This window comes from Mesoplodon mirus (genome assembly GCF_964341445.2).
Source record: "Mesoplodon mirus genome assembly, chromosome: 2".
Taxonomy (NCBI): domain Eukaryota; kingdom Metazoa; phylum Chordata; class Mammalia; order Artiodactyla; family Ziphiidae; genus Mesoplodon; species Mesoplodon mirus.
The window spans coordinates 145,866,533-145,891,245 of NC_138977.1; the positions used below are offsets into that span (position 1 = coordinate 145,866,533).

General features: G+C 40.3%; 2 protein-coding genes across 6 annotated transcripts in view; one reads left to right on the forward strand and one right to left on the reverse strand.

The window, feature by feature from the left end:
* SEC24D (SEC24 homolog D, COPII coat complex component) overlaps positions 1-24,713 on the forward strand; it is a 119,214-nt gene that overhangs the window by 92,713 nt on the left and 1,788 nt on the right. For both annotated transcript variants that reach the window (XM_082600376.1, XM_082600377.1), the window contains exons 14-22: positions 7,607-7,723; positions 8,505-8,675; positions 9,711-9,807; positions 9,940-10,085; positions 11,076-11,214; positions 12,001-12,119; positions 17,079-17,258; positions 19,462-19,653; positions 20,644-20,733. In XM_082600376.1, coding sequence (XP_082456502.1) covers positions 7,607-7,723; positions 8,505-8,675; positions 9,711-9,807; positions 9,940-10,085; positions 11,076-11,214; positions 12,001-12,119; positions 17,079-17,258; positions 19,462-19,653; positions 20,644-20,733 — 1,251 coding nt within the window. The remainder of the gene's footprint in view (positions 1-7,606; positions 7,724-8,504; positions 8,676-9,710; positions 9,808-9,939; positions 10,086-11,075; positions 11,215-12,000; positions 12,120-17,078; positions 17,259-19,461; positions 19,654-20,643; positions 20,734-24,713) is intronic.
* Positions 12,721-24,713, reverse strand: part of METTL14 (methyltransferase 14, N6-adenosine-methyltransferase non-catalytic subunit) — a 68,927-nt gene continuing 56,934 nt past the window's right edge. Inside the window, exons 12-14 of one of the 4 annotated variants that reach the window (XR_014291523.1) lie at positions 23,568-24,555; positions 21,293-21,344; positions 12,721-12,977 (exon numbers count right to left, since the gene is read on the reverse strand). The gene's annotated coding sequence lies outside the window, so the exon portion shown is untranslated. Of the gene's footprint in view, positions 12,978-17,365; positions 17,542-21,292; positions 24,556-24,713 lie in introns of all 4 variants that reach the window. The other 3 variants (XR_014291524.1, XR_014291526.1, XR_014291525.1) reach the window with 3 other exon arrangements.

Genomic DNA, 24,713 nt, shown 5'->3' on the forward strand with positions numbered 1-24,713 from the left:
CAGGAGGAAGCGGCCCAAACCACGGCTTGCTCCCAGCGTTTACATTCCAGCACTGTTAGCATCTGAGCAACTGATTTTGTCGGGGTTTCCAGTTTAGCTCCTCCTTTTGTCTTTTATGTGAACTTTATATGATCTATTTTTAAATTATTTCAACAATATCTGAACTACCAGATATGAAAAGAAAAATCTCCATCTCTTTCCTTCCTTGGGGCTTTCAAACATGCAAGTGCAAGGTCGTCACAGTCAGTGACAGAAGTGAATGCTGCCTGGGGCCTTGCTGAATGCCAGAAGCAGAGTGGGGTTGGCCAACTCTCTGGTTGGGAAGCTGAGCCCGAGGGACTCTGGTCATTTTCATAGTAATAAAGACATTAATCTGAGGAAGGCAGGATGGTTGGAAAGTGCTTACTCTTAATCATTATTACCTTAGCACAAGAGTCAAACTACTTTGGCCCAGACAGCTAGTTCCTAAAATTGATTTTTAAATTTTATTATTAAAGTTACATTTGAATTATTATTTTCTTTTTTTTGCGGTACACGGGCCTCTCACTGCTGTGGCCTCTTCCGCTGCGGAGCAACAGGCTCCGGATGCACAGCCTCAGCGGCCGTGGCTCATGGGCCCAGCCACTCCGCGGCATGTGGGATCTTCCCGGACTGGGGCATGAACCCGTGTCCCCTGCATCGGCAGGCGGAATCTCAACCACTGCACCACCAGGGAAGCCCTGAATTATTTTTTAAGATAAAATGGCTAGCAGTAATAACAAACAGCAACAACAACCCTACAGAGTTTAGTTAATGAAATACTTCCACATAAATTTTATGACCAAACATTATAGTCTGGTTCCAGTATAGTGATTCTTGCCTGGGTTCTTTGGTCTTCAGAGTATTCACTCATGGGAACAAAGACTTGTAGATATCCCTCAAAAAGCCTCAATACAAGTTAATTTAACATAAAATTAAAGATAAATTTTACATCAGAAAGCGATTTGGAGATGTTAAGTTTCATCCCGTGGAAGCCAGCAGTGATCATTGTTTGGGCTACAGAAAGACTTGGGAATTTCTATTTTATTCCACACTGCTAAGGACAAGTATCTTCTGTTTCAGTTTGAAAGAGTTTTGCAATTGTTGTTCTCTTCTCCAATAAGGTGTCTAGAAATTCCTATGTAAATTTCCTGATACGTGATAAGTTATATATGACGCTACAAGTCTTTCTACTCTGAGAAGTTAGTACTGGGAGTAACATTGTATTCACGTGTTCATTCCTGAAAGATGAGTGGATATTCATAAGCCAATAAATCATTAGTTAAGACAGTAGAGTGGAAAGAAGAGCGCAGCATGGCTCTTCTTTAGTTGCTAGTAAATAAATTTTAAAGAAGACAGATAGGCACATGTGTGCGCACACACACACACACACACACACAGGAAGTTTCATCCATGAAAGAATATACAGGCTTCATTAAAACACGCATCCAGAATCCCAGCTCAAACCAATATATCGTTTCTAAAAGGGAGCAATAATGTCTTGTCACAATGGGTTCCACACTGGCAGTCCACAAGAGGTCTAGAGGCTGCTTAGCAGCCTTGAAAGAAAAAATATATAAAGCAGCTTGTGTACATGCATTCCACATATCTAAAATGTGATATTATGATACATGACTGAAAACCACTGTGTTCTTATTAAGGATGATGTTCTTCAAGGTTGCTCAGTACCATAACTGCGCTGTCAGTGTTCTCAGCTGCCTGTCATTTGCCAGAGGCCAGTGCATTTCAGTCAATCTACTTTCATGTCTTTTGCATGTTATTTTTTGTTATACTTGCAATTTTTAATGTTAGAGTAGCATGTACTTTTACACTGAAGTTTAAAGATGAGAAGAAGCTAATATCTAAATATAACTAATCAGAATAACTTTACAAATATCAAAGTAAATAAGTAGCATTATTCTTACAAAGTAGAATGAACTCCCTTTAGAGAAGGTAAAGAACTTTTTTTATAGCTTTTTTCTTTTATAAATTTATTTTATTTATTTATTTTTGGCTGCGTTGGGTCCTTGTTGCCGCGCGTGGGCTTTCTCTAGTTGCGGCAAGCGGGGGCTACTCTTCATTGCGGTGTGCAGGCTTCTCATTGTGGTGGCTTCTCTTGTTGTGGAGCACGGGCTCTAGGCGCGTGGGCTTCAGTAGTTGTGTTACATGTGTTCAGTAGTTGTGGCTCGTGGGCTCTAGAGCACAGGCTCAGTAGTTGTGGTGCACGGGCTTAGTTGCTCCACAGCATGTGGGATCTTCCCGGACCAGGGCTCAAACCCGTGACCCCTGCATTGGCAGGTGGATTCTTAACCATGGTGCCACCAGGGAAGCCCCAAGAACCGTCTTTATATGAAGTTAAGGAGCTACCTTTATAAAATGACACTGTTGGACATAATGTTAGTGGTGCTTACTGCCCTGTGCCTGCTGGCAGATTGCTCTCCCAGCCCATCTTCACACAGGACTCCACGGCTGCGGAAGACCGGGAAGGCAGGCATGCCCCAAGTCATGGAGTCACGTATTAATGGGCGGGTACTTTTTTAAAATGCAGATCTCTGGCCCCACTTCCAGAGATCCTGATTCATTAGCTCCCCAGTTTGCTCTGCTGATTATCCATATTTGGGAACCACCAGCATAAAGAATTGTTATTCATTCTGCCATCTCTTGGAATATCCTTACGTTAAGTTAACTCACGAGAAAATTGCATACCTGACCTGTACAACTTCACATTACACTTGCACTAAGAACGCTTTTGTTTAACTATGATTTAATGTCTTGCCCTAAGCTGTTAATTAATGGTTCAATTAAGAAAAAACACTATGAAGAAAGTTCTTTCTTGTGTAGAACATTAACTGGAGACATTATTGCATGATTCAGTCTCTTACATGTAGAAAGATTCACTAGCTGGTTTCCTAGAGTCGGTTGCTATAAGCAGTCTAACGCATAATGTTTCTTTTAGCTTTAACTACTAAGATACTACTTAGGGTAGATATTCTAATATAACCATTTATTTTCCCTGACCTTCTTAGTGATTTCCAGTTCTTTACATTTGCCTTAGCATTTCTATTGTATATGTGCCTTTAATCATGTTTCCTCAAAACTTTTTTTTATAAATAGACCGTTGCCATAAATAACCTTAATGAAAAAGGTTTCTTCTGCATCTTCCAAGAAGATTGTGTAATTTGTTGTATAAGAGTAGAAACTGCTGTAGTACAATTTGATACTTTCTCCCTCATAGCAACTTTATCAGGTTTGGATGAAGGAAAAAAAATTCCAAATAAGATAAAATGTATGTGTGTGTGTGTGTGTGTGTGTGTGTGTGTGTGTGTGTAAATGTCTGATGTGTGTATGATAGCTTAGCTGCCTCTGACCGTCACATCATCTCATCATCTTTTCAGGTCCCGTGTGGCTAAAAATCAGTAAGACTTAAATTTGTATGACATATACAGGGTACTAAAACTCTTGCCTGAAGTCATTATTAGGCTAAGAGCTAACATTTTTGAGAATTTGCAGAGTAATATCTAAATATTGAAGAGACCACATCATTCATTCACTTATTTTTTCAATCAACAAAGATTGATTAAATGCCTGTGTTTTGTTAAGACAATGTGAGGACTACTGTCCCTGCTTCTAAGTTGCTCATAGTGTGTAGAAGAGATGTAACTCCGTAATACCATGTGTGATGTTCATTGCTTGTGTTCCCAAAAATAAAGGGAGTGGGGGAGGAGAGCAAAGAGTAACTTTGGGAAGTCCGGTACCGCAGCAGGTCAGCCGAGTAGCTCAAGGTGTTCTGCACGAGAGGCCAGAGCTGAGAGTCTCATTCTCTGTGGAGGGGAGGAGAAACTGAAAGAGCATCAGAGTGCAATGTTTCTTATTTGTGTCCAAGTGGAGACATTTTAGAACTGGACTCCCCCATTTGAATTATAGCTCTACTTTCTATCAGCTAGATGCCAAGTAAAGTCTATATATAATTAGTTGTAATAAACTTTTTGAAGCAAAGAAAGAGAGTAGACAAAAACTAACATAAAACGTGCTAATTTGTCACAAAGATAAAGAGGGACTGTTTGGTAACTTCTGATGCATACTTTCTCAAAAGCCCTTGAACTATCCAACTAAAGGTTTCCATTCCCTATTTTCTGTTGTACATGCTTCCGTGTCCACAGCCTCTTGTACTCTTTGTGTCTTTTTTTCCATATAGTCTTCCAAAATCTGCATCTCTTTCAAAATCTGACACTCATAACTCAACTATATGTGAATTTCTGGCATTGTCTTTTAAGTTGGCCTCAGAACAGTTTTCTGAGTTAGCTCTTACTTCCCCCATAAAACTAGATAAATAGAGTCTGGCAAAATGTTGGAGGGAAATGGCCTTTAGCGGTTATGCTTCAAATATATCATTAGGTGGGGGGGATTTATCTTTCATTTGTCTTAATATATGCTTAAATTTGGTTTCAGGATGATGCATCACAGCATTCCTTCCACAGAAATTTATGGGGCATCTATAGAGTGAAAGGCACCAGACCCTGGGCAGGGGGCTTGGAGAAACACATTGTAGAAAAATCAAGGTCCTTCCTTTTTCAAGGAGCCTGTGATCCATGGAAGACAGTAGAATACCTAAAGTTGTAACAGTGTCATTAATTCTAGAAAAGTCTTATTTACAAAGCAGAGTAGGGACATAGAGGTAGAGGCAACCAGCTCTGCTGAGGGGGATAATAACACATCTCTCAGAGGAAAGGACATCGGAGCTGAATTTCGAAAAATGGGTTCTCCAGGCCAGCCTTTCTCAACCTGTTTCCACCATAATAAGAATGACATGTCATTCATCTAATCCTACATGATGCACTTATGTGGGCACAATCAGATTTTGGTAAAAACATAAATTTTGTAGGGATTATAAAGCATATAATGCCATAGGAGCTCTTTCTTTTATTGCTACCAATAAAAGATTTTATAAGGATGTGATTAATGAAATAATAAATCTGAAATTAAGAGCCATTATATAAGGAAAAAATAAATATGCTTTATTTTTTTCAATATTGTACTTTTTTTTTTCCTTCAGAGTTTTACTCCATAGGTAATATTAACTAGGCAATTATGTATGGGTAATTATGATTAACACCATGTCCTGGGTCATTGAATTCTCTCAACAATATTTTGTAGTTACTGTTTTTCCTATGTCATATAATTAGGTAGCTGAGGCTTAGGGAAGTTAAATATTTTGCCCAGTGTCACTTACCTGATTAAATGGCTGGGATTCTAACCCATGCAGTTAGGAGCCAGGACCCATGCTTTTAACTACTGTGGTATAAAGTTACAGTGTGTCTGTGAGTACAGAAGATCTAGATGATAGAAGAATTTTTTTTTTTTTTTTTTTTTTTGTGGTACGCGGGCCGCTCACTGTTGTGGCCTCTCCCATTGCGGAGCACAGGCTCCGGACGCGCAGGCTCAGCGGCCATGGCTCACGGGCCCAGCCGCTCCACGGCATGTGGGATCCTCCTGGACCGGGGCATGAACCCGCGTCCCCTGCATCGGCAGGCAGACTCTCAACCACTGCGCCACCAGGGAAGCCCGGTAGAGGAATTTTTGACAATGAATTCTTTAGGGGAATTGGGCAGGCGAGGCACGAAAAGTCAGGGAAAAGACAGACTTTTAAGAAAAGTTTTATACCTTTTCTGCTACTTGGATTAAAATAAAAAGTACTTTTATAAAAGTGATAGAAATGAAAAAAATTTAGTCATAGAAATGCAAAAAATTTAACGTGTTATTATCAATATTACTGGAACTTTTACTTGGATTTGGTCATTGGAACTACTGTCTTTGTTGGCCAAAGTGTTGAAAACATCTTTCTCCTATGTGGTGTGTATACACATGGAGGGTCAGTCACTGCCCGTGCTCTTCATTGAGCCTTGCCTTCCTTCTTATTAATGCTGTTATGTATCAGTAATTTTTGGTAAAAGACTTGGGCAACAATAAAGTCACTGCTCACTACTGGCCACACAGCAAAGACAAGATGGGGCATGGGTTACACACCCTCCCCAGGGTGTCAGCTGGGACCCACTCCACAAAGCATATCACAGTGTCACTCGGTGAGACAAATTAAGACAGGGCTAGCCTTGAATTCTCTTCATTTGTTTTTTAAGGAACTTATTCACAAACCCAAGTACCTTATTATTAGTAGCAAATGACTTCACATCTTGCAGCTGACCCAGGCACACAAGTGTGTGCCGCTAAACCGCATCTTTGCAAACAACAGCTCCAGGCCAAGGAAAAGGAAAGATGGATTCCAGGCAGAGGGAACAAATACAGAGGTGTGTAAAGCACATGGTATATTCCAGGAAAGCAAGAAGGTTGTGTGGCTGCAACTTCCAGTGCAGGGGATGGTCAGGGGCGAGATTACACTGGAAAGACAGATTCAGACTAAACTCCAAAGGGCCTCAGAACTGTTGTTCACATGCTGTGTGACCTCGCCAAATTGGATGAGCCTCAGTTTTCCTATCCTTAACATGCAGACAATACTACCTTCGTCACCAGGTTGTGAGTATTATATAAGAAATGTTCGCGAAGGGTCTGGTGCAGAGCTGCACACAGCTCTGGTAGCAACACATCTCACTGTTTCCCGGCCTTCCTGCTCCCACCCAAATAAAGGAATGTGGACTTTATCCTGTAATGGAAAGCCTTCAGGAGTCTTGAGGAGAAAAGCCACCTATGTGATCCGAACAGTTGCCTTGAAATTATTTCAAGGCAACAGTGTGCCTGGGTGGTTTGGAGAGAGGCAAGATGGGAGAGGGGCAATATACTGAATCATATACTTTCAGTAAATTTTGCTTGTAGGTTACTTCTTAGCTCCCTAAATAAGATTTTAAATATTTTTAATGCTGATTTAACTTTCATGGAGCCTCCCTCGGCTTTTTGTTGCTTCTCAGGGACTACAGATAGTGTGATGTTGATCCCACATTTTTTCCTTTTGTCATCTTGCCTGATAGCTGGTTCCTTGTGTCTGCTGTTGCCACACCACCGCTGCATTCTTGTGCATCCTTCCTTGAAGTACCCCTTCAGGTTTAATCTGTGTTTACTAATGATTTCAAAGAAGAGCTTGTATTGCATCATGATCCTGGGAATCCTATCATCAGGGGATTTACCTGGTCCTGAAAGACTACTGTTGGCTAAATGAGAAAGTATTTTTACGTGGACACATCATTTTAATAGGTGTTTAAAGCATCATAGTATAGAGACCTACATTTATATATTGGCTCTTTGAGGAATTCCCTGGTGGTCCAGTGGTTAGGACCTGGTGCTTTCACTGCTGTGGGCCCGGGTGCGATCCCTGGTCAGGGAACTAAGATCCTGCAAGCTGCACAGTGTGGCCAAAAAAAAAAAAAAAAAAAAATTGGTCCCTTCATTTACAACTTGTGTGACTTGAGGCAAATCACTTAGCCTCCCTGAGCCTCAGTTTCCCAATCTATAGAAGGCACAAGGTTACTGTGAGGATTAATGAGATGTATACAGTGCTTGGCTCATAGAAAGTACTTATATTTTACTTTCCTGAGTCCCTTAAAATAAAACTTCCCACCCAAGACTCTTTTTTTTCCCCCAGGCAGCTGACTGTCCCGGGAAGCTGTTCATCTTCCATTCCTCCTTGCCAACTGCGGAAGCACCAGGGAAGCTCAGAAACAGAGATGACAAAAAACTGATTAATACTGACAAAGAGAAGGTATTTGTAAACAGTTGCCCTTTGAAGTCCATATGTCAGTTCTTAAAATGGAATAAAGGGAGAGGGAGTGTGTGCTTTGTATAGGAAAGGGGGAGAAGCTACATGTAATGTATAAATCCAGGACATTGTATTTTGTAGGAAAATTTTGAATTGTAAATAATTTAGGAAATTGTATATTCCTAGAAAAGCTGATGTCTGAAATAAGATAAGGTCTCAAACTTTTTTCATGTATAATCTGTGTAAGAGACTGAGTGATAAGACTATTGGGGGAATGGAAGAAATGGGGGGAAATGCAGAAAGAAGATCAAGGTAGAGGGCGAATGTAGTGGACGCTCCCGTATGACAGCACTCCCGAGGCACGAAGCAGACGTGCCTGGGGCTCAAAATATGCTTTGCTCAGACCCTCTCTGGCAGTGTAGCCGTGGGGACAAGTCGGGGGAAAGGCTAAACCGTGAGGTAAGCATCCAGCCGCGGCCACGTGACACCAACCAAGTTGCCTCATCTCGGTCTGTGAAAGGGAGGACTAAACGTCAGATTCCTTAGAGCTGTCGGAGGATCAGATAACATTGCACACATACGTGTATTAAACACGGCACATGCCTGGCGCACGGGGTGCTCGACACGTGGCCTCTGCGCTGATGATTATCATGGCTCACTTCTGCACTTAACTGGGAAAAAAATTCATTTAAAAAACTTCAGTGAGAATTCAATAGAAATTAAAAACAGAAACCAGAAACATTACATGGTTTTCCTTTTTCCCTTTGTGTATCTTTTTCTTCAGATCCTTTTCCAGCCCCAGACAAATGTCTACGACCCTCTAGCCAAGGACTGCGTGGCTCACGGCTGCTGCGTGACGCTCTTCCTCTTCCCCAGTCAGTACGTGGACGTGGCCTCCTTGGGTCTCGTGCCTCAGCTCACAGGAGGAACCCTCTACAAGTACAACAATTTCCAGGTAAAGGCCAGCAATTTGTTTGCCTCGGTTTTCCACTGCTGGTTTACTTTTGGTGCCTAGATCTCAGGGTGAGAAATCTGTGCCCCCTTGTGGGCAGCCAACAAATGTAAATTCTAGGTCCGATGGAAAAGGACGGACAGATGGTTAGGAATTGCTTGCCTGCTCCCTAAGGTGGCCACAGATTGACTCATTCAGCCTCAGAGTTGAATGTTAATGTTAAGCTTCCATGTTGGGGGGAAATATATTTAATATAAAATCTTGATATTTTATATTAACTATATTTAAGGTATTGTTTTTAAAAGTGACTATATATTTGTTTTAAAGTGTTATGATATGGGGCGGGTCAGTTCATGATGCTCCCCCCGCCCCCTCCAAGCCTGAACTGAGAGACAGAGTCAAGAGATGATCAGAATGCCAGCCCTGGAACGGACCTAGGTCTGTGGGCAAGTGGGCTTGCTAGCGCTTTCCCCTCAGTGAGACAAACTTTACACCGAGGCACGAGGCGGCACAGACAAAAGCGTCTCCTGTGGACTCCTGCCCCCTGCTACTGTATTGAGGGCCAGGAAGCATGTGCTTCCTGCAGGCAGGCTGCTTCTCCAGAAAGAAGATGTGGAAGAGGCCGAGCTACGCCTGCCCAGTTCCTTTTCCCAAGCTTAGAAATTGCATAAGTCACCTGCCCTCTCCTGAGGAGAAGAGGTTGGGCGGGGGGGGGCGCCTCGAAGTTATGTACCTCCAGAGGGAAACACGGAGTGGGAACGAGTGTTCCCCCAACATAAATGACAGTGTTCATCAGCTAGTTGTATTTTGATGAAAGCAGTTAGTTTTCCTTGCCTAGCTACATATTTATATTAGGAACTAGATGAGGGATTTGATAAGACGGAAGATTATAAATGAAATGACACTGAAAAAGCTTTCAGAACCCTTTCTGAGATTTCTGGATAAAGTAGGTTCTAATCAAGATTTGTTTCAAAAAGAATTGTTATTTTTAAGTATTTTGCCGCCACCTGGTGGACATGATCATACTTTATTTTTTAGGTGCACTTGGACAGCCAACAATTTTTGAATGACCTCAGAAATGATATTGAGAAGAAAATAGGATTTGATGCTATTATGAGGGTTCGTACCAGCACAGGTACTTTTCGTTTTTATTATTTTTCAGGTCTCTGTTGTATAATTGTTTCCTCTTCAAACTCATTAACAGGCCAACAAAGAAAATAACAGTAAAATAAGGAGAAGCAAAATTATCCTTTTCCCTCATCCTTAGGTTTCAGAGCCACTGACTTCTTTGGTGGCATCTATATGAACAACACCACTGATGTAGAGATGGCAGCCATTGACTGCGACAAGGCAGTGACTGTGGAGTTCAAGCATGATGACAAACTCAGTGAAGACAGTGGAGCCTTAATCCAGGTGATCTAAAATGTATTCCCATCTTTTGCTTTGTAGTTTGTTACTGACAGTGATCAGTGGGGGAGACTCCAGGGCCATCAACTGTGTTAGTCTCTCCGTAAAGAAATTCATCTCCATTTCTCCAAAGGCAAAAGTCACTAGATTAGAGCACTCTGTGGTATATTCTCCATACTGATTCATATATGCTATTTATGTGAAGTAACGATTATGTATGTCTGCATGAGAGCCCCGCAGACTTGAGGTCAGAAGGACAGGCATCAGTACCCACTCACTCACTGGTTTGCTGCATTCCTGACTGCCGTGTGCCAGACACCATTGCTGAGACGTGTTATCATATCAGAAGCAAGTAACCATAGGATTTGGCTTTGTAGCAAATAAGATTAACTAGAAGCCATGGAGACTTTGAATTAAAACAGGAGAAATTCTAATGATCATAGCTTTCAGACACGAGCATCACCCTCAAAGAAAGGAGAGAGACTGGCACCAAGTTGAGGAAAAACTCTGTTTATTTTAAAATCACACCTATTTAGGGAAATGGTTACTTGTTTGCATTTTTGAAATATATGCATATATTATTAGTATAAAACCTAAGTACATCACCCAAGCTAGTTGTCCGTTTTTAATCGAAGTGAGCCTTGAGGAGGACTATGAGAACATGAAGGTATTATTTCTGGACCTGAATCCCTCGTAATAAAATCTGAGCTAGGAAATGTAGGCTAGTTGTGGAAATGCACAGATATGTGCATGTGAATAGCCCCATCAAAGCCTAAGTTTAAACCAGTGAAATGCTACATGAGAACCCAGTGTATGACTGGTCATTATTCCTCCCTTATGTGTTGTTCAGTCTTTAGCAATAATAGAAAAAATCCTGTAGGGAAGTTTAGAGGTCTTTTGGCTGTACACACTGTTTTGTAATTGTAAATAAGATTAGGCTAGCTTGGGTGAATATGTTAACCAGAAAAACATGTGCCCTCGATGTTGCCTCTGCAGTGTGCTGTGCTTTACACGACTGTCAGCGGACAGAGAAGACTTCGGATTCACAATCTGGGCTTGAACTGCAGCTCCCAGCTGGCTGATCTCTATAAGAGCTGCGAGACTGATGCCCTTATCAACTTCTTTGCCAAGTCAGGTAACACTTTGCTAATTCTGGGGTGCAGTATACCTTGCCTAGTAATGCAGGCAGGCCTCGTTGGTTAATCAAGTTAGTAGCTGACAGGTCCTGTGGTGGTGCAGCCTTTCAGTGGGTAAATTCAGAACTTGTAAAAGCAAAGGGTGAAGGAGAATAATCAGCATTTCTAACTCTAGACTAATAAGGAGAGCAGTAAGTCGGGCCCGTGCTATCCAGTTTTGTTTAAAGTTTCTTTCCCCGGGGGACTGAGTTGAAATTGAGGAAGGTGATACTTAGACTCATTATGGTATATGAGTGTGCCCTCTGGGACACGAGGATAATAGAAGATGGTCCCTCACGTGAGACTGAATTTGCTTATCCATACCAAGATAATTAGGAAATGGTCGGGGCCTGAGGTGGAGTTTTCTGGCTTCTTCTCCCCTCCCTGCTCCAAACCCCAATTGAAATGCTACACTAAGGTTTAGAAGAAAGAGTAATCCAGCCCATAAGAATTCAGAACACCAGAAGATAGTAAACTGGTCTTTTCTGTGTGTGTGCAGAGTTCTGTTTCTAATATTCTGAGGAAAATTCTGGACCAATTACCTGCCTATTGTTATAGTTAGGCTATTGTTCTTCATTTGCTAAATTATAATTAGTCAAGAGGAGAGCATTAACACATGGCGTGAACATTTTTAAATGCTGTTATCCCTTGCTGAGTGGTCTGAAGAGCAATTTTTTTTTATTATTTGAAGGGATCAATTTCTGAGCTAAACCTTTGATGCCCTTTTCATTGTTTTGTGCAAGTAGCTTTTAAAGCAGTTCTACACCAGCCCTTGAAGGTCATCAGGGAAATTCTGGTTAATCAGACCGCCCACATGTTGGCCTGTTACCGGAAGAATTGTGCTAGTCCATCTGCAGCCAGCCAGGTAAGTTACCTGCTGTCCTCAGGCGCTGAAGTGTTACAGACACCTACTTGTTCATTCAGCATTCTGCTAGTAAAGGCTTATGATATTCCAGGCACTTAGATGCTGTATAGTAAACCATACAACCAAGATTGACAATGCCATTTTGGGGAGACTGTGGTATATTTATAGCCAACGTTAAAATGCTTAGTGGCTTTACAAGATGCATGAACCCAAAAATGTGTGTGTATATTGGGTTGAGGGTCACTACATTATGTATAAATAAAAGAATGTTTTATGTAAGAAATGTCAATATAAATGGGGTTATCTTTTGCATGGATGAAGATGGATATAGAGTTATGAAATGTGGGTGCTTAAATACTTTTTGGACATTTATTAACAATCAAAGTTGACATGAACTAATGGCAGTAATGATTCTTTTATATTTTATAAACAAATATAATTTATAAATTTTGGAGTTCTTTATATTTAAAAGTTAATAATAGGTATGAAGAGTTTTGAAAAAATTCTCTCTCATCTAGTAATTTGAAATTTTAGAAGATCCTTTAAATAAACCTCTCTCTTGTAAAAACAAAACACAAAAAAAGCAAAAAAAAAAAAAAAAGGTAGAACCTCATGTCCACATTTATTTTTGCATCTGTTTTCTTTTTCATATTCTTCCCCATCAAAGCTAGATGCCATTTTTCATAGTTATGTATTGAATATCTGAGTATAGAATTTGGATTAAAGAGAAGACAGTAAGCAACAGATGGGAAAACTTTCTGGTTAATTCCTTGTCGACAGTGACATCTGAAATCCCATCCAAAGCAACCCTTCAGCAGCAGCGATAGTGCAGATACATCTGGGGGCCAAATTCATAATCTGGGTAAAGAAGGAAATTAAAACAAACATAGTTATTAGCTTGGACTTTTCACAAAAATTCCTTTCTGTGCTGTCCAGAGAGATTAAAGTAGCCATCCATTCTTTCATCTCCTGTTGATAATCATAAAAGCAACTCTTAAATCTGTGTAAGTCAGTTCTCTTTATTATTCAGAGGATTTGCCACTCCAGTAAATTCCAGTATCAGTCCTGTTTCAGAGCACATGTGTTTACTTTCTACAAAGCCCCCCAGGTGCACCTGGATATAGTCCAACCGAGACCACTTTACTCCCCAGTTTTACTACTTGTTTTGGAGCTCTGGAAACATGGAGTGTTTCCATACTCTGTCTCTGGAGTGTCTCATACTTCGGAAGGATTGTTGAAGAAGAACAGGTACGGTTAGTGTCCTCTCAGGAAGTTTATTTGCTAATGTTAAAACAACTGGATTCAGAGACCTTAAGTCAAAGATCCGTTGCCTATTAAGGGAAGAAATGAAACTGGTCGGTTGCTGCTGGTTTAAAGTTAAGAGATTTGAGTCTACTACTAGATAATCTGTTTGCAGTTGAATTGTTTCTGGAGTAACAACATTATGATGACAATTTTTTTCTGAAAAAATTGATGAAGATTGTTCCTGTTCTTTTGGAGATTTTTCTTTCTCCATTAGCACATTTCAAGTGTACCTTTAACCTAGGATTATCCATCATGGAGTGGGGAAAATGTAGAGATTATAAAACTGTTAATAACGATAATATATTAAAATATACCATTATTTAAAAACAGAATGGCTGGACTTGAGGTTCTCCTCAGTGAATGCAACTTCAAATTTGGTGGCTTTCCATAGTTCACTTGCAAGAAATAATTTCCATGGAGAAATTCGTAAAGGAATTCCACTGTTTTACTATAGAACCCAGTTTCCTTGATCAAAGCAAGACTATTAAGGACCTATATACTTGGATTATATGATACTGGACCTCAGGAGATATGCTTTTACTGAATTGCCAGGGCCAGGACTAGGTTGATGCAGAAGAGGTGCTTAAGGTGTAAAATTTAAGGAGACACCCACTTTGGGGGGGGGTCACAGGATAGATGCTGGGTTAAGACATATAATTAAAAACAACATTAAAACAAATTTTTAAGTTTACATGAGCAATGTAGATTCTTTTTCATTAAATCTAACAACTCACCGTTCTAAACTTAAATATATTACATCATATGGGAGTACACTGACTTTAAAAGGCAAGTCACATGACCTTAACTGCAAAGTAATAGTCTTTTTCATTACCACATCTGTTACTTCAAAACCTAAAGCAGAGAATTCTCCAAATTCAATTAAACTGTGGATTCATGAATTTCCACTCCCTCCTCACTCACACTTTTTCTCTCTGAGAATAATTTCATCATTTATGGAGAGGATCAAGGAGGTAGGGAAAGGTTTTAATGCCCGATCTGTTGCCACATTTTCTTCCCCACCTCAAAAACACTAAGTCTCTCTGTTTTCTTTCACTCTAACTCCATTTTTCTTCTTTATAATAAAATTTCCTTCTTACCTCCTCTGTTCTCCTCCCCCTGCCCTCTATAATCCAGTCTCCTCTAATCAGATTTTTTAGTCCTGATAGTGTCATCATGGGCCAAGCTCACCTCTTTGTGGTTTTCAGGACAACAAATTTCTAAACTGTCTTAATATGACCTGATTAATGAGCAGCAACCAGTGAATTGCAAGACAATATTAAAAAACTGTACATATATGCTTCTCTATGGGAATCTAAGAACATTCTTAATCCATAACATCTAAGATGCCTAACTGGTAATTAGCCCAGAAATAGTATTGGAGACACATGGCTCTGGAATATGACCATGATCTGTGTCCTATACCTTTGGATAATAATTTTTTTCTTTTTTTTTTTAATCCTAATTTTCCTTGGCTGAAAACATATTCCAGTACCATATGTTGTCAAATAAAAATACTTTACGCTAAATAAGTGAAAGAAGCCAGACAAAGAAAGACAAATACCATATGATCTCATTTGTATGTAGAATCTAAAAAAACAAACAGAAACCAAGCTCATAGATACTGGGATCAGACTGGTGATTGCCAGAGGCCAGGGGTAGGGGTGGGGGGGCCAAAATGGGTGAAGGGACTCAAAAGGTACAGATTTCCAGTCATAAATAAGTCCTGGGGAAGTAATGTACAGCATGGGGACTGTAGTTAATAACACTGTACTGCATATTTGATAGTTGCTAAGAGAGTAGGTGTTAACAGTTCTCATTACAAGAAAAGAAGATTCTGTAACTTTGTACGGTGATGATATTAACTAGATATATTGTGGTCACCATTTCACAGTATATACAAACATGAATTATCACGGTATATACCTGAAACGAATATAATGTTGAACACTGATTATTCCTCAACCTAAAAAAAGAAAAATATTTTATGCTAGAGAGCAAATTACAAGAAGAAAAGAGTTTTTCCTCATATGAGGAAACATGCATTTATTTGTCTTTGGTTCTTTGAAAGGAGATAAAAGTTGAGAGGGAAAACTAACTACAAAGTAGGATTGTTCTGAAATATGTTTTCCTGAACCAGTGAAGTAAGTTCTGTTTAAACATTCCTTACTTAATAGATCATGAGAAGAGACCTGTGATAAAGGGATTTAAGTTGAGGAATAAATCCTTACAGAGCCCTGAGGGAAATTTCCTTTTTGGTGTGGATTCTGAAAAGTATATATTCTTTTTCATCATTAAGATAGAAGGCTAAAAAGAAATCATTAATTTATAGACCAGATATTTCTATTTGCAGATTATCATTATCACCTATACTTTTTTTTTTTTTTTTTTGGATATTTCGTTGTCCATTGACCTACTGTTAAAATGGAAGGAAGTGACATTTAGATCAGTCGATCTTGATTCTTAGCCATATTTATAAAATTGAGTTGGGAAGAAGAAGGTTAAACACACAGGCAAATTACTTGTAATTTTACAAATTACAAATTATTTGTAGTTTTTTTACCCATCAAGTTGTGTTTCTAGAACTGTTTAATTGTATTATTATTTGGAGCGTCACTTTATGGTATGTACTTTGAGGCAGTTAGAATGAAGTCAGAATGAGGTCACATGAGCCAAAGAGAGGATGGAGAGGAAGGTACAGGTGGATTATAAATGTAGAATAGAAAGAATTCATGTACTAATTGAAGGTAAAGAAAAAATGAAATTAGCGTTCATCTGGTAGTTCTAGTATCTAAAATAGGAAACATAACAGGAAGAACATGTTTGTGGAACTGTAGGAGTTTGAGTTTTCGTTAGCATTCAGTAGTGACACAGCTAATAAATTCATGAAGTACTTCCTGTTTTATTTTCTACATTTAGTATTGCAATTTCCTTATTATGGTTTATCTGTTATATGTATATCATCCCCAGTAGACATTAGACATCTTGCATGTGGACTATGCCTCATTCCTCTGTAGATCCTTGATACTTTGATAGAACCTGTGACGTGGTGGCACTTATTCAATGTCTGATGAGTCTATGACTAACAGATGCATGAAGAGCACAGAGGAAGAGATATCTCGTGGACAGCTGGAAATGCTGTTCTTGAACTCAAGAGGTAGAAGCTGGTAATACAGATTAGGAAATAACTTATTTCATTTTATTTAATAAACATGTATATGATACTATCTGTTCGGCACTATTGTTAAGTGCTTCACAAATTAGAAATAATTTAATGCTCGTAACAACCCCATGATCATGAAGTAGAGGGCCTATTATTCCTTTTTTAGAAGAGAAAACCGAGGTTAAGAGAGGGTAAGGAATTTGCTCAGTGTCACACAGCGGGTGAGAGGCAGCGCTGGGATGGCACCCCCGGCCGTGAGTTGTGCTGAGAAGCCCTACACCGAGCTGCTAGAGCACGAGAGAAAATAAAACCACCTGCCGCGCTCTCCGTACCTACTCTGTGCCAGTTTCTGTGCTCTAGGTGCTTTACGTGGGTTACCATTTAATCCTCTCCACAGTCTCAACAGCAAACCTTTCTATTTTACAGGTTAAGTGCTGCAGGTCTTGATTTTCGGTAAAGACCAAGCATCTGAAACCAATGTCTCTCTCTTCCAGCTTATTTTACCAGATTCCATGAAAGTACTGCCAGTGTACGTGAACTGTTTGTTAAAAAACTGTGTGCTGCTTAGCAGACCAGAGATCTCAACGGATGAGCGGGCCTACCAGAGGCAGCTGGTCATGACCATGGGTGTGGCCGACTCTCAGCTCTTCTTCTATCCACAGCTTCGGCCAATAGTAAGCACACTGCGCTGGCGCATTTCCTAGAGGAGTCCGGAAGGGAATCATATTTTGACTTTTCCCATGTTTTGTCTGAAACATTTCGTTCTTAACAAGAAACTTACGAGTCACGCATGGCTTCACAACGCGTAGTGTGGGCCTGAGAGCCGGGGCTCTGGGCGAGCTGCGCATGCGCTTCAACCTGAGCTCGGGGTCCGTGTGGGTGGTGGGCGGATCTGAGGAGTTCTTCATGGAATCCTTCAGATGACTGCTTTTCCTTCCTCATTCCCAAATTGGTAATCTTCAATTGAATAGGCAGATTGAAAAGTGAGTCGACAAGTTGTTGAAGAAATCCAGCCTTACGGCATGAAAGGCAGCTGATACGTGTGTATACGGGATTTCACGTGCACGTTGTTTTTAGACAGTATATGAATGTCTAAGAGTCACCACATTTAATCAGAATGGCTATGATTAGTCTTGAGCAAATGCTATCAGGGGTTTACAAATCAGCATATATTTGAGGCTACCTACACTGTATATGGAAGGAACTGTCCTTGTCCTCAGAGAATTTACTTGGCAATGTATTCTACTTATTTAAAGGTAATCCTTGATGTCGTGAATGCCCCTGTACTCTCTGACTAGACTCCTTCCCCTAAGACCTAACAAGTTATAATTGAGGGATAAGAGGGGGGAAGGCTGATGGCTTATTTCTAACTCCTGTATCCAAACTCATACCCAGGCTCTCAGTGCAATTACAGACTTAAATTAGGTTGGAAACAAAAAGCTATTGATCCTTTCAATCAATATGAATGTTAGATGTAAATTGTTAACAAACAATTGATTTTCAGATAAAATTGGATTATCAACTCTGTGCCAGAGAAACTAGAACTCTTAGGGACATGAACATCACCACTCCACTAAAATCGCCTTGCTAAATCCAGTGGGCAGTCCTTCTCTTTTCTGACCTGTCCACAGCATCTGACAGTTTTCTCCCTCTGGAAACACCCTCTTTACTTGGTTTGTCCCAGTTTCTCTCCTGCTTCCTTTGCTAGTTTACCCTGTTTTCCCTGTTCAGGTACCCCGGAGCTCAGTCCAGGGAAGCTTCTCCTGTCTATCTACACTTAATCCCTTGGGGGTCTTGCCTATGCTCTCAGCAACAGTTCCATACTGATGATTCCCAAGTTCCTATCTCCAGCAGTACCGCTGCCCTGAACTGTGGACGTGTCTGTGTCTGTAGCCTCCCGAGCATCTCTCCGTGAGCGTGTTAACGGGCATCTTAAACTGAGTCCTGATTGGCCTCCCGCGCCTGCTTCTCCTGCAGTCTTCCCCATCTCCATTTATCACCCCTCCCTCCTTCCAGTTCTTCAGGACCAGCATCCTGCAGTCACCCATGGCTGCTTTCTTCCTCATCCACCCCATCTCATCCATCAGCAAACATGTCAGCTCTCCTTTCCAAGATTATCCAGAGGCTGACCACTTTTCACCCCCATGTCACCACCCAGACTCAAGCATAATCACCTCTCCTGTGGACCACCGCAGTCCCTCCTAACAAGTCTCCTTGCTTGCCCCTCCAGTCTGTTTTTGGCACAGAAATTAGAGTGATCCTGTTAAAAAATTGTCAGTTCACGTCCCTCCGCTACTCAGAACACTCCAGGATTTCGCATTTCAGTAAAAGCCAAAGTTCTTACTGCCCTGGCCCAGTGCTGCCTGTGCTACCCTGCCCTCCTTTCTGTCTGACTCACCTTATGACTCTCCCCTTTCTCACTGAACTCCAGCCACACAGGCCTCCTTGCTGATCCTTGAACACCCCAGATAAGCTCTTGCCTCAGGACCTCTGCACCAGTTGTTCAACAGGCATTCCTGGGCTCCCCTATTTAAAACTGTAACACTACCACCACTGCCACCATGGACATGCCCTATCCCACCTTCCTGCTTCTTTTCTTCATAACTCTTAACACCATCTACATTTCTATATACTTAACTTAGATTATTTGTTGTCTCTTCTTCCCTTCAGAAAATGGTTAGCTGTACAAGGCAGGGATTATTGTCTAATGACTAGTAGGATAGTAGTAGATAGGACTAGTAGATAGTAGGAACCCATTAAATATGTACTGGAAGGAAGGGAAGAAAGGAGGGAGGGAGGGAGGGGGAAAAGAAAAGAGAGGAAGGAAGGAAGGGAAGAAAGAGGGAGTTTCTAACTCTCTTGCCTTTGTCTGCATAGCACACATTAGATGTCAAGAGTACAACATTACCTGCTGCTATTCGTTGCTCTGAGACCCGTCTTTCAGAAGAAGGAATATTCCTATTGGCTAATGGTCTGAACATGTTCTTATGGTTGGGAGTAAGTAGCCCACCAGAACTCATCCAAGGAATATTTAACGTGCCATCTTTTGCACATGTCAACACAGATATGGTAAGTATATTTTTTCTTTGTTTTGTAGTAATATACAAATTCTTAAATGTTGCTTTCTTTTTAGAGGCAGTTGGCACTTTGAGACATACATATGAAGTATACTTATTTTATGTGTTTTTTTTGTAAATAAAAAGATCTTAAGTCTTAATGTCAAAGAATACACAGAGGGAGTGGAATGTGAATATAAGTAATGAATTTCTTTTTTTTTTTTAACAACTCCTATGAAAAATATTGGCCATGATCTTTTCCTGAGACTTGTGACTTTGTGGTAAAATGTTCTAATTCACTTTTTCAATGGCTAACTCAAAGATGATGTATTAGCTCTTGGTGTCTTCTTGCTTAGAAGTGAGCATTAGCATTACTGTCTTAATGGAGGAAATCTAAGTCCAGATCTTTCACATCCCCCAGGGGCCACATGCAGCTGGGTAGTTATCTTTTGTTCACCATGAACCAGATTTCAGGGAAATCTAAGAGACCACATTCCCTTTGAGAAATCACATTTGGTGGTTTATTTTAATGTTGGAACAGTGGTATTTGGATAGCATTTTCCAAATGGGGTAATGCCTCAGGGTCCTGCAACTGATCCGCTGAAGGAATAAAGTGTGTCCTTTTCTCACACAACATAGCCTTGAAATATCCATCTTGCAAAGGGATTAAAGACATCCTTTGTAAAAAACATAACACCCTTTGTGTCACTTCAGTGATATACATGTGTCAAGTTCCAGGGAAGGATTTTTATTTTCAAAAGAGAGAGAGTTCATTGGTGGAAATGCATGCTGATAAGTATGAATAAATGCATGCTGATAAGTATGAATAATTTTTAGTACATTTTTTCATATTTTTGGTTTTTAGGTAAATGAACTAAGCCAAGAGTTCAGTATATGGTTTAGAAGGATGTTTTTTAACTTTAACATTCTAGTAATCTCATTCTGCTTCTATCTAAATGTCAGAAATTGTACTGAAACTTAAACTTGAATTTCTTAAATTTAGACATTATTGCCTGAGCTGGGAAACCCGTACTCACAAACGCTCAGAATGATAATGGGTATTATCCAACAAAAGCGGCCATATTCAATGAAGGTAAGAATGAGATTTTATTTATTTTTTTCTTTTTTCAAGTCTTTTTAAAAAAATTTTCTTACAAACTTTTAAAATGCATGTCCTATATTTTTATAACATGATTTTTTGATAGAAAACTCACATTAACTTCTAAGTATATCTACCTACTTGTCAATCACAAACATATAAAAATAAACAGCTATCACCATGGGTTAACCATGGGTCATCTTACTAAGTATTAACTTAGAAACAATTGATAACATTAACAGGCTTTGAAATGATTTTTCCGTCAGTGCTTAAAATTACTTAGAACATTTGTTATCTTTGGATTTTACAATTTTTGATTTATTATCTCTGAAAAATGTTGCTATTCTAGTCCTTCTAAGGACTCCTTTTTGAGTTTGAGGAAAAGAGTTTAAAATGTCTGTATCTCAGGAAAATTATGCCTTGTCGCTAAATCCCACGTAGTCACCTCTGTCTTCCTTCTGAAGCTCAATATTAGAATCTCCTGGAATTTGGAATGTACAGATGACAGTGGTCTATTACTGTACTACTTCCTGCAGAGGTACAGGACACTCACCTGAAGGCAGGCCTCTACAGGAGCCAGGGTATTATGGGGCTATTTTTTTCCCCTGAAACATAAATGTGATATCAGTTTACATCAACATTCTTTACCATTGATACTCACGCATGCAAACATCAACTTTAGGTAGAATTTAGGAAATTTGAACTAATAAAGAGCTTTATAACTTTTAGGACATCTGGGTGAACATAAAACCTTTCCAAAACTGTTTTTACATCACTACTTGGGTTCAGTTTTAGGATAGGACCTAGAGATGTCAGAGAAGATTCAAAATAAACATGTTCTTCACTCTCTGAACACCCTGGAGACATGTAATGAAAGCTTAGGGTCTTACGAAACACAAATTGAAGACCGCTGGTACTCAGAATGCACAGCAAGGATGATCCACCTTTGTCCCAGCAGCAGCAACCGTATCTCCACAATTGACCCCATTTGCAGAGAAGAGGCCAAACTAAACATGGGGATCATCCTTGTGCTCAGTAGCCCCTCCTTCCAGGGGGAAAAAAAAAACCCTTTCCCCTCCTCTGCTTTCTCCCACCTGCTCCAATAACCCCTTATCAAGGTCATGTCAGCTTTGGTTATTAAAATATCTCGGGTAAGCTCCAAATATGATATGTAAATAAAATATAAGCAATTGTGTAATAAAATAATTTTAGCTTGAATACTTAATCAGATTTTTTTATGTACCGGTGGCAAATTTATCTGTTGTTGGTAAAATCCTTGACATTTTCAGGGTATCATCTGTATAAAGAATTTGAAAATCTAAAATCCAGAGATGTGAGAGCTAAGGGAATCTAGGGAGATACCTGGTCCACCCCTAGCCTTTCAGCTCCCCCCATCGCCATTTAGCAGTTATGAAAGTGAGGCTCAAAGGAGTTCACTCACTTGGTCAGGGCTGCACAGCTAGGTCACGACAGACACAGGCCTGACCCTGGCTGTTTAGTCCGATGCACTTGGTTTTGCATGCTTTTCTCCAACATTTGAAAATGGACCACACAAAGGAAATGAAAACACATTTAAGGAGTCTTTAAATCTCTTTGAAAGAGTCAAGATTGACTAAGATTGAGAAAGCGGAAATGGAAGGGTCAAAGATAGCAAAATCAAACCCAGAAGGCACTGCTACTTTCTAGATTATGCTAATTAGTTTTTCAGAAAATCAGCCCTCTTAGACCTCACTGTCTGCACAGTCTCACATCTATGGGGGAAGAAAAAAAAAGATTCCTATCACAGTGTGTTCCCAGATTACCTAAATCAAACGCCTTACTGATAAATTCTACCCCTGCCCTGCTCGTGGTCCTCCAGGCTCCAAATTATCTCTTCTTCCTCTTGTGTTTTCCGGATTACTCCCTCCCCATCGGCTCCTTTCCAGTTTACAAGCTGTTCAAATCTACCTTCTTTGAAGCTGCTGCTTCTCCAAGATTCTGCTTCCTTTTCCTTTCATTTTATCCCACAAATTTGTATTGAATACCAGCAACACAGCAGGCATTTTACTGCCATGCTTCCTGAAAAGTCATCTATGTAAACTGCTTATAGTTCCTCATTCCCATCTCTCCAGTTTTCTATGAACTGCCAAATTGCTAAAGACATTTTATTCTCAATCCCTTTACAGAATTTACAAGATCAAATACTACTTCTTTCCTCAATTTTTCTCTTCTGTTAGCTTTCAAAACATCATACTCTCCTGATTCTTCTCCTTTCTCACTGACCTTTTCCCTTTGGCTTCTCTTCAGTCATCTGCCCCTTAAAAAGAGTTGCTGTTCTCTTAAGTTATATCCATGGCTCTCTTCTTCCATTCAACATACTCCTTCTGGGCCATCCTAATCACTGCTACCTTTTATCTGTTCCCTGTGAAATAGGCAATGAGAAACGAAAATGGCTTAAGTACAATAATTCTGTAAGGCCACTGGTAACATGGCCCAGAGAATATCAGATTTAGACCTCTTGAATTAGCCAGTCATTCCTTGGAGAAGACACACAGGAAGCTGGGATGGAGACTAACAGTGACCATTTTGCTGTTCTTCCCCCACTCCACAGAGCTATGTCCCTCCCTATAGAAATGTTAAGGAGGGTAATAAAATATGGATTCCCAATCCATCCCAGTGTTTTCTCCTCTGATTTGTGTGGTGTACCCCTTGAAGAGAAGACCACTAGCGTGTCAAGACAGCATATCCCCCACTTCTATAAATGCAATTCCCTGAGACCTTCCACCAAGTGCTGGGTGGTCCAACTTTGTAGAGACTCAAATGGTAGAGCAGGATATTAATTACTTTACCTTATAGTTGAGTTTCCCCCAAGGCCGAAATTCATTCCCTGTTCTATTTCCCACTTCACATCATGGCCAGATGCATTCATCAGAGAAGGTTTTACAGTGAGTACCACATGAAAACCAAAAAAATAAATAACTTAAATGAATGGCAGCATTAGAAAATACCCCACAGATGAGCAACATGAACTTCCATTAATTTCCATAGAGAAATTAAATTCTAAGGAAATCAAGGTCTCAAATCCTTCCCTCCACAATGTTTTTATTCTGCCCAGTCTCAGCCTGAGTTGTGTCACTGAGGCTGGACCCACGTTGCTGTTGCCAATAATGGTCAATGGCAGAGGTCCTAGTGGCACCTGGGGAAAGGTGGAGAGAACACAAGTAAAGAGAAAATCGCCTTCGTTTCAGGCTCACCAGGATGCACATCTTAAACTCCTTTGGAGATGTTTCCATGAAGGGGTTAGTTTCTTTCCCCATGTCAGAGTGGAATATGACTATCCACACAGCTGTTCCAGTGTCAGCTCCCAGGGCTTGGCACTGACAAGCCAAGACGTCACACATGTCCATATCCACATGGAAGTAGCTGGCTTGTAATGGTAGCAGCAGTTGTTATAATATTATTATTAGTTCAGGGTTGGTTCAGAGTTTATCAGCCTAAGGCCCTGGCCAAAATAACATAAAGGAAAAAAAGCAAGCCATGTTGACAACATTATTCTACTTGATAAAAAAAAAAAAAAGCGCCTATATAAAGCAGCAGTAGGGAGGGCTGGGCCCTCCCAGCCAATATGTAACAAACCTTCCTCACTGCAGCTGGCGTGAAGCTAGTAGCTGCAGGCCCTTTGGGTGATTCCGCACGTGAAAGGAAGTAAGATGATGCCCTGGCTCTTCTGAATTATACAGGAGGCAGGTGGAGACAATGATTTGCATGTGCAGCTCCATTAACCACGCTCATGGCTCAACAGATATCAAATTCATTCTGATCATCTGCTCTGAATTCCTGAAACAGGAGTGAGTAAGGGGGCGGTCAGTAAGTATAAGGGCTCAGAGTATTCATGACGGACTACCCTCTTCTGGGTTTCTTCTCCATGTGCCTCTTCCTCTAGAGCAGCACTGTCCAATAATGCAAGCTGCACATGCAATTCTATACTTGCTAGT